Source organism: Drosophila virilis, chromosome 5 (genome assembly GCF_030788295.1).
Source record: "Drosophila virilis strain 15010-1051.87 chromosome 5, Dvir_AGI_RSII-ME, whole genome shotgun sequence".
In the NCBI taxonomy this organism is placed as follows: domain Eukaryota; kingdom Metazoa; phylum Arthropoda; class Insecta; order Diptera; family Drosophilidae; genus Drosophila; species Drosophila virilis.
The window spans coordinates 25,269,003-25,284,293 of NC_091547.1; the positions used below are offsets into that span (position 1 = coordinate 25,269,003).

Here is a 15,291-nt window from a genome sequence, read left to right on the forward strand (position 1 = left end):
GAGTTCACATCGTGCCTCTATGAAATCGATTACGGTCGAATAAGTGCACATTGAAATCATGATCACGACCGCGGAAACCCTCCTGCGACAAGCCTATGGCTATTTTTGAAGTAAGGGCTTTTGCCTAGCTCTATGTTCTACCCCACATATTTTTGGTCGCCTTGTTTTTCATGCTCATATGCCGAACGATGCCAACATGTTGTGAGCCGTGTCCCATATTTTTTTTATAATTAGCCAGATAATGACACGAGCTTCCTTAATGATTTCTTTAAAGTCTATATTTGCCATTTTTGTTTGACGCCAAGGTGTTCCATAGTGTTCCTGAGCCCCATTAAATTTAGGGAAAGACCCCACAACTCCAAAAGTTTCGAAGCAAGTTTTACCGCTTCCAGGGTCACATAGTCGTGGTTCCTTATGCAGGATCATAAGAAAATAAATTCACCTTTAAAAAAAATGCAATGTATCAATTTTCCTTGCGCACGCCGAATCGATCTATCGGTCTGTCGGTATGTAAAAATGCAAGGATATCACAACCTATAAGAGCTAGAGAAATTTTTGCTGTAGGTCCTCCTAGCCCCTGTGCAGATCAAGTTTGTTTCCGATATTCGATAACTTGCCGCGTTTGCAATGCAATTCTTAAAAATAAATATCGACATCCAGTTTTTTAACCAAATTGGGTAAATAATAACAGCTATAGTCACAAACATATCATGTTTACTCTAGAATAGTATTTATATATCAAGTATCTTTTATTTTATACCTATCGACACCTCCCTGTTATTACATCATAGCTATAAATCAAGTTAATAATCCAACTTGTATTGCCCACCAATTTAAGCTACAATATTTATGCAATTTATTTTTTAATAATTCACAAATTTTTTATGGTACAATAAGATATACTGTAAAATTTTATGAAGATCGGTTAAGAAACACGTGTTTGCGGCACCAGCGGAAATTAGAAGAATATACGTATACATGTACACACACACATTCATGCACGTCTTCTTGAAACTCTATCAACAGCATTGCAATTGCGATCGTATTGTTTTCTGTGCTACTATTTAAATTCGTTTATTTTCTCACTAAGAATCAATTATTCGTGTGGGAAGGGGCGGTGGCAAGTGCGATTGTCTGTCGCGAGCTCAAGACTTACCGAGGAAACTTTTTTTTTTCTTTGTTTCTAATGTGGCTGTTGAGTAGAAAATGCTGCAAGTTTCTTTTTTAAAATTATCTTTGTTACTACTAAAGCAAAAGAGCGCGTAGCGCAAGCTGCTTTTGGTGTTGGAAAAAGAGGGTTAAGGTTATCCCTAGTCGGCAGATTCCGACTAGAGCCTCTTACTTATCATTATTCTCCTGCTTCTAGCCAGTCCGGGATTGTATTTCACGCACAAATATTATATCTTGTGTACTTTTTTTACTACTTTACTTCGCACACTATTCACAAACATTTTCTCGTGAATTTTATTTTTATACATAGCTGGGCGCCAGTTATCGTCTGACTCTTGGCGAGTGTTCAGTTGGTTGATATATATAATATAATATAAAATTAAATAACGTTAGTTGGCTTGTCTCGCCAAACACTAAAATGTTACACAAAATCATTATACCCTTGCAGAGGGTATTATAATTTTGTCGTGATACGTGTAACGCATAGAAGGAGACACCTCCGACCCTATAAAGTTTATATATTCTTGTTGAGCATCAACAGCCGAGTCGATATAGCCATGTCCGTCTGTCTGTTATGAAACTTTGCAGAACTGTCTCTTTCTGTTGCACGCAGTAAATATGTATATATTTATTATTTTTACAATGCTTCCCATGTATAGCAGAATCCTAGATCGTGGATCGAACCACATATCTATATATGCACATATATATCATAGCTCCAAAAAAACGATCGGTCGAATATTAAGTTTTATGGACATTTTTTTGTTTATCACTATATCTTGACCAAACTTGGCATTTATTAGTTTCACTATGCTCCCTCCCATAGCAGCAATTGGTCGAAAATTAAGTTGCTGTGTTGAATTTTTTCGTTTTTCAAGATATCTTTACCAAATTCGGCATTAAATATTTTCATTGTGCTTTTGAGTAACGGGCAAAGCACTATTGAATGGTTAGGTTTGCAAGGGTATTAAGTCTTCGGCGTGCCGAATATCTTTTTTCTTTCTCGTTATGCATTATAAATGGGTATATAAACAAATGAATATTGTTTTGAATATTTATATTTAAGTTATATGTTGGATAATTTATAAAACTAAAAATTTATAAATGAATATTTTATTTAGACAACGACTGTATATCCATGGAACAAACCGTGACAAATGCAATGATTGCTACTACAGAACAATCAGAGGATGGGGGTAACAACACACATTATACATTATTCATTAACACCTGTATTAAAAGAACATTATGTTTTCTTTTAATATTGCTGTACAATTGCGCTTTCTTACAAATTAAAATATTCATAAGAGATTAACTGCAACCGAAAATAATCTTTTATATTAACGATATTTTAATACATTATTACACAAAATTATTATTTTCAGTAATATATAATAACTAGAACATGTCTAACTTACATATCTTGTGCCCATTAAAAGTGAGGTATCAAAGCATTTCTATTCAAAATAAGAAATTAGATTCTTTTTAATGAATATTCCAGTAAGCCGAATACAATATAATATATATTGATTACCATACCGCTCCTGACGTTTCGCTGCGCTTTAGTTAATGGGATGGCTCCTGAGAAGTCGTTTGCCTATTTGGCGTTATGGCATTCACATTTGTGGCAATATTACCTTGTCTAATCGTCGATTACAAAATCTTGCCATTAAGACATTACCAGGATCGCGACGTTATGTGCGGAATAGTATATTCCATAATGATCAGAACATGGCTCTCGTGGAGGATTACATTCATTTCACTCTGGCAGAAAATTCATTATTTTCACTCGTCTGACGCGCGCAATACTTTTTTATAATTTTGAGTTTGAATTGATTGATCTCTTGCTCTATTCGCCGTATTCGGTTGCGCATGTCTTCAGCTGAGCAGTGCAGTAAAGCAGTAACCAAACGAGAACCATATGAGTATGGGAGCCAAGCAGTGCAGATTAGCCAAGTAGAGTTCTAGGTAGCAGCTGATGCAAATACTTCTGGGAATTGCAAAGCAGCCACTACACCACAGTTTTTGCAACACTTCTTGCTAGCGGAACCGAAATAACTATATTAGCTGTTAATTTAATAATTATTACCAGTTTGTATATCTTTGATATGAAAAGTACCTATGCATTTACCTTTTTCATTAGCTGGTTGATACTTGTAGGCTGGGCTTACTTTTTGTACAACAATAGTGGGAATGAAAACTGGTGCAGGCTTAAAACGCCGAAAGTGAAAAACAGGGTGTTTTCTAGATAGTAGATCATTTTGTTGGCAGTGGACGCGCGGGGAGGCCACGAGAGATGAAATTTAGTATTATGGTCTATAACCATCAGAAAACCTATATTGACATTCTTTGGCCAAGGCTTTGGCCCCAGAGGAACAATGTAAATCTGCTGAAATGGCCGATCGGATGTCATAAGCGTGCCCATTCAAGGTCTCAACATTTCATTAGGGCTTTTCGTTTGTTGACAAACGCCGAGATTGACTATATATTCATAAATTTGGGCCGACATTTTTGGTTTAAAAAAGTTTTAAGTTTTTCCATTGTTTTCACGATTCCTCTGTGTGCAGCGTAGGAGCACTGTGGGCTCCCTCAATCACTTGTAAGGTAAAAGACGAAGGTATCCAGTGCTTCCAAGATTGTTTCTCCGAAGTGCTATTTCCCGTCGCTGGCTTAGTACGCTTGTGTATAAAACTGTCGATTATTATATGTAATTATTAAATATCAGATCCAGATAATCGGGCGATTTGAATTCAGGTGGAGACAGCTATGGGACCTTGCTCCTCGGATTCCGCAAGTTCTGGCTCATTTTAACGCGATAGCGCATCAGCGACAATATTTTGAGGACCGCGGCGATGCCGATGCTTGAAATCTTTAACTTGATCATCCATTTACCTTGACGTCGTCTGAGATCCTTCTATCACATGAGCCATTGCAAGGAAGCATGATCAGTTATTACTTTAAAATCCTGACCTTCTATACATGCGCTGAATTAAATAATCTAATCTAAAAGTTTTAAGAAGTCAAGGATACCCAACACAGGTGGTAGAGAAGTTAAGTGTTTTCAAGTCGCATCAGCATCAGTGTTCCCTTTCAAAACTTTCTGTTACATATTGGTGAACGAAACGTCTGTACCATCCATCTAGTCCAAGACAACGTCTCAGTTGCTTATAACTCTGTATAAGAGGAAATTCTCTAATGGCATGGATTTTGTCGGTGTCAGTCTTCAGTCGACCATCCAATTATAATGCCCAAATATTTATTTTCCTGCATACAAAATTTTGATTTTGTGACGTTGATTGTCAAGTTTGCTTTACGCATGTGTAACGCTACTTCCTGCAAAAGCAACATATGAGAGTCAAAATACTTTGAAAGATGAAGTAAATCATCTATGTAGAAAAATACGCGGGTCCGCAATTGAGCTCATATCACGCGTTGAAAAAATTTTCAATTAGGGACTGTACAAGATGTATACTGACGTGATTTTTCCTTGGGAGTATCTGCCCAAATAAGTGCTTCATATCGAGGCCTGTTATAAATTTAGTCTGCGGCAGACGACCTAGAATTCCGTCGATATAAGGGAAAGGTTACGCATCCTTAGGAGTGTAGCTATTAATGAGAGAATTCAGACACAGCCTCTTATCCTTTCTTTGCACAAGAGCGTAGCTGCTGCTCCAGGGGCTATGCGATTGCTCTATTGTATTCAACACTGGTATTTTCCACAATCGCGTCGAACATTAGCTTTTCAACGGCTGGCGAAATAGGCCAATGTCTTTGTTTGACGGGGAATAAAAAAACTAAATGTTTTGCGTTTGTTTTCGAAATTTAACTTTAAATGTCAATTTACCTCCCACTGAGCATTACGTTCGCCCTCTAAGCTTAACTCAGTGTACAAGCGATTGAACGAGCTAAAATAATTCTTCGTGAGTCACGATAGTAGTTCAATCGAATATGGTACGCTGCATATTTATTTTCAATATCAGTTTGAGTTGCGACCTCCAATAGTTCGTATATAAGCACTCCAAGCTTATTTTCGCATTTTTCGTTGGATAACTGGCTAACCAAGCCGGCAATGGCTGTCATTAAATGTCTCCTGATCTTTCTAGCGTCTTTTCCTAATTAGGTCCCATTAGTCAAAGTCGTCTTTGCTACTGCTCATGGCCTTCTGAACAACAGCCAAAATATTTCCAGTTTATTTATTTATTTATTAATGGTCGACAAAACAAGTGTCCTCCTAATTGTTCAATACAATTTGCATATATAATAACATTTGAATGCTAAAAGCCTAGTAAGAGTACTCAATTTTCTAATGGCATCAACGACCGGTGTTTGATTTCCCAGTCCGACCAGCTGTGCCCCTATTCACAGCTAATTTTGTCAGTGTCGCTATTAGAGCCTACAGCTAAGAAGAAGGGTGTTAGTAGAGAAAAAAGCGTTTAGTTAGAATTAAAAATAATCTTAATTTAAAAATAGGGAAAAAGAAAGAGAGAAGTTATTAATAAAGTAAAGGAATTAAACATGAATGTTATGTAGATAATAAGGCAAAAAGCAAAAATAGCTTCTGAACAGATTCAATAGAATCCTGGCTATTGTTATACTGCGGACACCAGATGCAAGAACAGTATTCAAGGATAGGGCGAACAATAGATATGTTAATGTTAAACTCTTTAAACTAGCGTTTAATCAATCCAAGTACACATTTTGCCTCATTAACGATGGTATCTATATGTGGATTGAAGGTGCGCTTAGAATCAAAAAGAACGCAAAGATCCTTAACTGTTAGTATACGTTGCAATGGAGTATTGTCAATTGTGTATGATAGATATGATAGAATAGGCCATGTGATATAACCGAGGTTGGATCATTTATAAAAAGAGTAAAGAGTAAAGGACCAAGATGACTACCTTGAGGAACACCAGAAGTAACGTGAGCCTGTTTAAAGGAAGTCTGTCTCAGCATTGCCCTTCGGGTCCTACCTTTTAAATAAGAATTAATCCTAAGCAAAAGAGACGGAGGGAAACCTATTCGGTCAAGTTTAAAAAGTAAGAAGTCATGGTGGACAGAGTCTAACGCCAGTGTCTGTCTGTGTAACTGACATTAGCTTGCATTTTCGAAAAAATCATCATTTATCAAGGAAGTAAACTTAAGCAGATAGGTCGCAGTTGATCGATTCTTTACGATTCCATGTTGATCAGGGGAGGCAACAGATTTGCAGAAATACTGCAAATTCGTAGTGAATTTTTTTTTTCGAAATAATTAATGAACAGCGGACAGTTTTCTAATGCGCCTGTAATTTGGTATATCAGACTTTCCACCTTTCTTCTGGAGAGGAATGATGTAAGATTCCTTCCAAAGAGATGGAAAGACAGAAGATTCAAGGGATAGATTAAACAGCTTTATTAATGGAAGAAGAAGGGAAGAACTACACTCCTTGTGTAGAAAACTATGAACATTTTCAGGCCCAGGAGAGTAAGAAAATCTTGAAGAATTCATAGCAAATAGAACAGAGGATTCGGAAATAAAAGGAGCTGGTATAGAACCGGTTGAAGTAATATTGTAATGATAAGAATTATTATTAGGACAGACGGAAGAGTAAGAGTCCACTTGGCTATAGAATATTTGGCCAGGTCAATACTCGAACTAGACCATTTAAACATTTAAAAAAATATTTAGACTTTATATTTGTAGGTTTGATAGTCTGGGAGTGAACCAGGGTGGCTTTGAAGAATCAATTAAGGGAATTGTATATTGTAGGAATGCAACCATCTAAAATGGGGTTCAGGGTATTATACAAAAAACAAGTAAGAGGTTCTAGTCGGGAGCTCCCGACCAGGGGGTACCCTGAACCCTCTTCTACCAACATCAAATGCATATCTATTTTTTATTTTAGAAGCTATATGTCAAGTTTGGTGACTCTAGTTCTTATTATTTACCAAAATTTCCCAAAAAAAAAGTATATCGATATCGATTTTTATCGATTGTTTGGAAACGTAGTAAGTTATTTAGATAATTTAGATTATCGGAAATAAACTCGAACTACGCGGGAACTAGGAGCACCTACATATAAAATTTCAAGTATCTAGCTCTTATAGGTTCTGAGATCCTTGCGTTCATACATACGGACGGACGGACGGACAGACAGACAGACGGACGGCTAGATCGACGCGGCTATTGATGCTTATCAAGAATATATATACTTTATGGGGTCGGAGATGTTTCCTTCTGCCGTTACATACATTTGGATTTCGAACAAATACAATATACAAATATATATACAATTAATAGCAATATTCATGTCAACCGCGTCATATAAAAAAGACCAATCGATTTCATAAATACGTCGATTAAGCAAGGAATAGTTTCCTATGCGAAAGCAACGGCGGGGCTTATAGGTAGCTAATGAATGTAAAATGAGAGTATTGCAATTGAACATTGCAACCTCTAAAGTAGGATGATATACATCCTCAGGAAGGGATAAAGGATGGGACGTGGATACATTAGCAAATTAGCATTAGCATTCTATTCAAATGATTAGAAATTGAATTGATTTGAAACAATGAAAGATGAAGCATGCAGTCTATAAAATCGTGCTGTACTGAGGGCACTAGATAATTTTCGGCAGTGAATAATGACTAAGAGATATTCGGCAAATTAAAATCACCCAACACTATAAATAGATCATTATCTCGCACATGTGAAGAAACTGCTTTAATACAAGTAACATGTTTTATATAAACTTGAATATCAGAAGATAGAGGGATTTAAGAAAATGTAATATAGATAATCCGTGTAGGAAAAGACACCTTAACTGAGATAATCTTAACGTCAGTAGGCGTACTAAAATAGAAAAGTTCTGCCTGGAGAATGGCTTTAACGGCAATTAATACCCACCACCTCAAGACGGCCGATCATTTCTATGCAAAATAAAATTGTTCGAAAAAACCTCAAAATCAGTTTTGACCAGCTTTGACCTGGCATTTTTGGTTGACAATTGACATGCAACAATTCCATCTGTCCTGCTAGTTCATCTATCTGTTCTGTACATCGAACCTAGCGTTTTAATTCCCCTATCAAACGTAATATTGCTGTCAAACGTTTCTTTAAAGAATTGTATTTCTTCCCAAAGAAATAGTATCTTCTTTCTCCTCAATCCAAACATTTTACTGTTGTTTTCCCTAATGTCCTGTCGAATTCATTGGCTTTCATATCTATTGCCTCTGATTTCGTTTTGTTTTGGCGAACTGGTTTCGTCCTCTCTTCTGTTCTTTTGTTATTTAAGCTATCTGAAAATTTTTCCCAAAGTTTGTCTATATCAGCCTTATCACATCGTATTTTTTCTTATTGAAGTAGTCATAATCATCACCTAAGCCTTTGCAGCTTTCCTACCTCTTCTAACTCGATATTTTCTGACAGCATTTTTCTAACTAAAATTGATGTAATTTTTTTACAAGTTCTTTTTATTTTAATTTTAATTTTTAACTTCAATGGACTGTATATGAATATTTTTAATCTTATAACTCTTATATGTATATTTGTATTACGAGGCGATCTTGCCGCCGTTTTCGCATGGGTGCGCCAAAGGTCGCATTCTCATTTTATATTTTATAATTTTATATGTTATTTGTTGCTCAATTGCATTTACTTTCAGCCACAGATTTGTGTCTTCTTCCCATGCTGGTGGAGGATTTTTCTTACTTGTTCCCTGTAGTTCTCTTCTTTCCTTTTGGAGTTTCGTCCTTTGGCCTCCTCGTCTCTTGGGAGCCTTGCCATATGGCCACTAGTTTTTCTTCATCTGCCTTCCGCCCTGCCATTTAGAAGCGCGTCGGTCTTCTGGGCTGCTCGCTTTTTTCCTGTTTCGGCGTGCTGTTGTTACTGCACTGCTCGAAACTTTTTTTGATCGGTGTGCCGTTGTCACCGCACTGCTCAACATTTTTCGCCGTGCCATTGTTACTGCACAGCTGGAAAAATATTTTTTGTTTCGGCGTGCTGTGTGTACTACACAGATCGAATTTTTGTTTTTTCGGCGTGCTGATTTTACTGCACTGCTTGAAGCACCAAATGAGCTAGTCAGTTCCGATTTTTACGATCATCAATGCATTGATGGCAGCAGTTATCATAAAATATTGTGTTTAATTAGGGTATTTTCCTCACCATTGCTACTTATTATTCTAACGTGACATTTCTTAGCGTAGGTCACTAATGGAATCTTAAGCGACCACATCGGCGCTATCTATTTTTATGCTGCTTTCTGCAGTTGTACAACATGGTGTGAGATATACTTTTACCGAAGGTCAAAGTGAGACTCGGTGTCACGTGTTTATGTGTGAACGCAATAGAAAATATATTTTGGCTGCTCACGTGTTTACGGCTGCTAGCAAATGCCAAGAATTTCTGTATGCATGTACTCACACAGTCATGTACGTCAGCTTCGAATTCTATCAACAGCATTGCAATTGCGATTGTATTGTTTCCTGTTCAACTATTTTAATCCGTTTTTTCTTATTAAGACTCAATTATTTGTGTGGCTGTTAAGTAGAGGCGGTGGCAATTAGTGCGGTGTGTTGCGAGTTCAGCCCCTCTGAGGAAACTATTTTTTTTTTTAATTTATTTTTATTACTTCTAAAGCTAACAAGCGCGAGGCGCGAGCTACATATCGTCTTGGAAGAAGAGGGTTCATGGTGTCACCTAGTCGAGAGCTCCCGACTAGAGCTTCTTACTTGTTTTTTTATGCAGATTTAAAGATCGTATATTAATGTTTCTGCAGCTCTTCTGTTATGCGCTGACATGTGGATTGAGAACGTTTTCTATTGTAAATATTTGTTTATTTACTATAAAAAAAAATGGAATTTTAATTTAATTGATTTCGCGAGTTAGAGTATGGCAATTCTTCAATGTTATATAACCTTTGTTGTGCCGAACATCTGTATAAATTAAGTAAGATTGACAGTTTATAACAATATTATATACATAATTTGGTATTATTAGTAATAAAAGATTTGTATATATATATATTTATAGCGGTACCCGAAATTCTTCACATTGATGTTTTTCAAATACACAGTTTTGAAAGCCTTCCCCTTAAATATGAAGTTATCGCCAAAGGTATACCTAAACCGGAGGCAATGTGGTATCACGATGGGAAGCCTCTTACTTCTGACGACCATTTTGGTATAGCTGTTGATGGGGTTTGTATAAAAAAGTATTGTGTACATATCCAATTTTAATAAATTTATTTTTTAGGATCGTTATAAATTGGAAGTAAAGTCATTGGACCTTAAGGATGCCGGTGAATACAAAGTAGTAATAAAAAATAAATGCGGGGAAAAAAGCCACCAAGGAGTACTATCGCTGTCAAGTATATATTTATTATTTACAAAAAAGAAATGTTATTTAATGAAAAATGTTAATTGTATACATAGGTGCAGCAGAATATAGGAAACCCAAACAAATCTCAAGCAGCGGGCTACGAGATATCAAAATAAAGAAGGGAGACAACGTTAATGAAAGTGTGATACTTACAGCAGATCCATTACCCGAAATAACATTGTTTAAGGATGGAGAGAAGGTTCCTGAAGATGAAAAACATATATTAAAAATTGAATCAAAAGACTTGGAAAACGGACTTGCACAATATACGTGCACAATCAATATATTGGGAGGTAGGATTTGTATTTTGTACCCTTGTTATATAATTTTGCTAAGAAATATGTATAACAATATGCAGACGGATAAGCAACGTGCGTCTGTTTCTAGGCAAACTAATCTTTCAATTTTAAATCAATTTTAAACTAATCTTTCATTTAACTTTCGATGGGCTCTCCTTTTTTTGTCCATAAATATGTCGAAATCGGACCACTATATGCAGAAGAAATAATCGGTATATAATCAACTTCTTGACTCACATTTTTTTTCAACATACATATGCCCACCAAAAATTGCCATTTACGAGCCGTACTTGCTTCTAATTTATGATCAAATTCTTCTTAATACACAGTTCATCGTTATGATCCAACGATTGTTTCTGGCTTGTCAAGCCTTTAAAACACCGCGGTTTGGGTTAACACAACACAAAATTGGGCGGTTACTTGATTTTCTAACCTCACTCCTCCCATTGACGAAAAGATCACGGTGATGGATGCTGCATTGGAACGCAATATTTTAAAAGAATAAGTTTGGCGTTAATGAGCACCAAATAACCAAAACTAGTTACTAGGCCGCTTGCAATAGCTTTTTGTTTCTTGAGTAAATCTATTGGGTTTCAAGAGCTAGAGTTACCACATTTGACAACTAGCTTCAAGTATTGTTTATATAAATGAAGTATCTTTCATTTTCGGGGGCCCATCGTTCGTTTATCAATCAGTCTTTATATATGTATATATATATATATATATATATATATTGTATCTTGAAATTAAAACATTTTTATGGGGCTCGTGGTACTTATTTAGATTACCTGATTTACTAATTAGCTGTTAAAAATGTATCTTGTCAATTACGCCAAGAAAAGCGACGCCACAGATAGAAAATGAGCACACGAGCGACCTCTTGAGGGTTAATTTGCCAAACTTGGTTACAAAGAAGACTCACGAGTGCCCTTGGGCCAGCATGACAAGTTGTCAAACGCATGTATCAAATAAAGTTTCTACAAAATTTCGAGCTTGTAGTCAGAAGCAGAGGCATCGCACGAAAGAGGAGCATGTGGAAGTCATCCCCCTACTTCATAAATATCCATTATACTCTAAATAAATTGGTAAAGACGCTGCAGGATATTACCCACGGGTGTGCCCTTTGGAACACTTTTCTAAGGCATCTTTAAACTCAACGAGTTGGATGAATTGTTTTCTCAAAAGCTTTTTTCCATTTCATGTTTGAAAAAAGCGGAACAGATAAGCAAACAGGCATCTTTAAACTCAACTAGTTATATGAATTGTTTTCTCAAAAGCTTTTTTCCATTTCATATTTGAAACAAGTAAGAGGTTCTAGTCGGGAGCTCCCGACTAAGGGTTACCCTGAACCCTTTTCTATCAACATCAAATGCATATATATATTCTATTTTAGAAGCTATATGTCAAGTTTGGTGACTCTAGCTCTTATAATTTACCAAAATTGCCCAAAAAGCAGGATATCGAGATCGATTTTTATCGATTGCTTGGAAACGGAGTAAGTTATCGATTATCGGAAACAAACTCGATCTGCACAGGCACTAGGAGCACCTACTTTTAAAATTTCAAGTCTCTGGCTCCAATAGGTTCTGAGATTGTGGCGTTTATACATACGGACGGACGGACGGACAGGCAGACGGACATGGCTAGATCGACTCGGCTATTGATGTTGCTCAAGAATATACATACTTTATGGAGTTGGAGATGCTTCCATCTGCCTGTTACATACATTTGGATCTTGCACAAATATAATATACCCTTATACCCATTTTTAATGCGTTTAGGGTATAAAAAGCGGAACAGATGAGAAAACAGGCATCTTTAAACTCAACTAGTCAGATGAATTGTTTTCTCAAAAGCCTTTTTCCGTTTCATATTTGAAAAAAGTGGAACAGAGGACCAAACACTCTCAGCAGCCTGACATGCGATAAAAACCCATTGATAGGCGATATTGAACAAGGCGATATTCAACGTTCTCCTTCCTCCTTGGACTTAAGCCACTCGCCTCGTCACAAATTTAAGTCTAGCATGAGTCTTCTTGGCTTGCTCAACAACGAAATACGACCGAAATGGTCTTCAAGATCCACAGATTTAACTAGAACTTTCTAAACGTTTTAGAGTTACCTAATAGTTTCTTACACTAGCTACGGAAGACGAAAACGAGCCTCGATTATCGTTCTAGCTCTGAAGGAAAAATCGGTCATAAATGAGTTTTTGTGTGGCCAAATCTTATTTAATGATATCTTTTCCCACCCCGAATGTAAGGAGCTTCACGATTCCTTTCCCATAACTTAAAAAGCCCGTGCTGAAGATGTTCGTTTTTATTGTTTTTATACTCTGAACCCATTTAAAATAAAATATTTCGTGCTATTGTATGTAACAGGCAGAAGAAAGCATCTTTGTCCCCATAAAGTATAAATATTCTTGATCAGCATCAACAGCTGAGTCGATCAGGCCATGTTCGTCTACCCGGCCGTCCGTATCTATGAGGTAATAAATTCAAACCGATATCGAAACTCTGCTTTTGAGCAAATCCCTAAGGTTGGTAGAGGCTGAGTAGCTAAACTTGACATGTTGCTTCTAGAATAGTATATATAAAATGAAGGATACATTTTATAGCTGTCGCTACCTCACCGCTACCACTAATGCCTATTAATAAAGATAATAAACGAACTTGTATTGTCCACCAATTTCAGCGCAGAGATTTTGGGTGTATTTATTTTGGGTGCCCATGAGTTTGGGTTAACAAGCGCAAATTGTCAGAATTTTTGTTTACTAGCATACACACAAACACATTCATGCACATGTTCATTAAATTCTTTCAACAGCATTGCAACTATTTTTGTTTTCTGTGATGCTATTTAAATCCGGTTTTTTGTTGATAAGGACTCAAATTTTGGTGTTGCTGTTAAGTCGGCGACAAGTAGTGTGGTCTGTTGCGTGTTTTAGCCATACAGAGGGAACTTTTTTTATACCCTGAACCCATTAAAAATGGGTATAAGGAAGGGTATGTTGTATTTGTGCAAAATCAAAATGTATGTAACAGGCAGATGCAAGTATCTCCGACCCCATAAAGTATACATACTCTTGATCAGCATCAATAGTCGAGTCGATCTAGCCATGTCCGTCTGTCTGTCCGTATGTATGAACACAAGGATCTCAGAACCTATAAGAGCTAGAGACTTGAAAATTTAGATGTAGCTGCTCCTAGTGCCTGCGCAGATCGAGTTTGCTTCCGATAATCGATAACTCCGTTTCCAAGCAATCGATAAAAATCGATATCGATATCCTGTTTTTGGGAAATTTTGGTGAATAATAAGAGCTAAACATATAGCTTCTAAAATAGAATATATATATGCATTTGATGTTGGAAGAAGAGGGTTCAGGGTATCCCCTAGTCGGGAGCTCCCGACTAGAACCTCTTACTTGTTTTATTTTCTATTTTTTACTACTAAAGAAAACGAGCGCGTTGCGCGAGCTGCATTTGGTATTGGTAGAAGAGGGTTCAGGGTATCCCTAGTCAGGAACTCTTACTTTTTCATAATATTTATTTGACTTTCGATGGGAAAATTTTTAGGAGAAAAAATGGCATGATTTTTAAGTAGGAAGGAGGACAAACTAAGAAAATCCTTTACAGTTGTGAGAGACTCCTGTTCAGTCTTAGCTAGTAGAAGACAATCAAGCATACTGCATCCCACCTTCCGACATTAAATCGGGGCTGTAACAAATTTATACAAAGCTTTTCGACTTTTTAAATATCTTAGAATTAAATATTGGTGTATAGGCATAGTTAGTTGGGTGTATAAGTACATACTTAATAGTCTAATATGAACAGAGGTGTTTATGTGGCTTTTCAACCCAGAGAAAGGAAAGAAAGTAAATAATTAAGGATATTAACTTAATGAATAGTGGATTGGGGTGCCAGACACGTAATATACAAAAAATTAAGAATAGAACGTTCGAAAGATTGTTGTAATCATCGCTTAATGAAAGGAAAAACAGACCAAGCGTTATGAATAAAAATGCCATTTAGATCATTAAGTTTATAACTGCTATTGTTGATCTGTCCGAGCGGTTATCTATCAATTGTATAAATAATTATGCTGGGAGAATTTCTATAAAAATATACTAAGACACAAAAGGATATTACCAACAGAACTAAAATATTAATGTCGGCTTTGAATAGTTTACAGGAAGCAATATTCTAATATGCAAATCGGAACCCTAGAATTCACATGGATACTATTTTGATTTCTAAATAAAACTTTTTAGGTGCAGTAATTCAAAACTTTTGAAATCTGGCTATGAAGATTGGCTGGTAACTCGAGAGGCTTAATTTGTGAAGAATCAAGGAGTGATTAACGTTATTGTCTTTGGTATAGTTTTAAGAAAAGCTTACAAAGTTCTACAACTCAATAACGTAAAACACCTAAACACCATTAGAACCCTATAAGTACGCTCC

General features: G+C 36.4%; 1 protein-coding gene across 5 annotated transcripts in view; it reads left to right on the plus strand.

The window, feature by feature from the left end:
• The window catches only part of Obsc (Obscurin), a 204,517-nt gene that overhangs the window by 142,627 nt on the left and 46,599 nt on the right, over positions 1–15,291 (plus strand). For 4 of the 5 annotated variants that reach the window (XM_032437394.2, XM_070210262.1, XM_032437395.2 and 1 more), the window contains 4 exons: positions 2,292–2,366; positions 10,186–10,352; positions 10,408–10,522; positions 10,587–10,826. In XM_032437394.2, coding sequence (XP_032293285.2) covers positions 2,292–2,366; positions 10,186–10,352; positions 10,408–10,522; positions 10,587–10,826 — 597 coding nt within the window. The remainder of the gene's footprint in view (positions 1–2,291; positions 2,367–10,185; positions 10,353–10,407; positions 10,523–10,586; positions 10,827–15,291) is intronic. The other variant, XM_070210261.1, reaches the window with a different exon arrangement.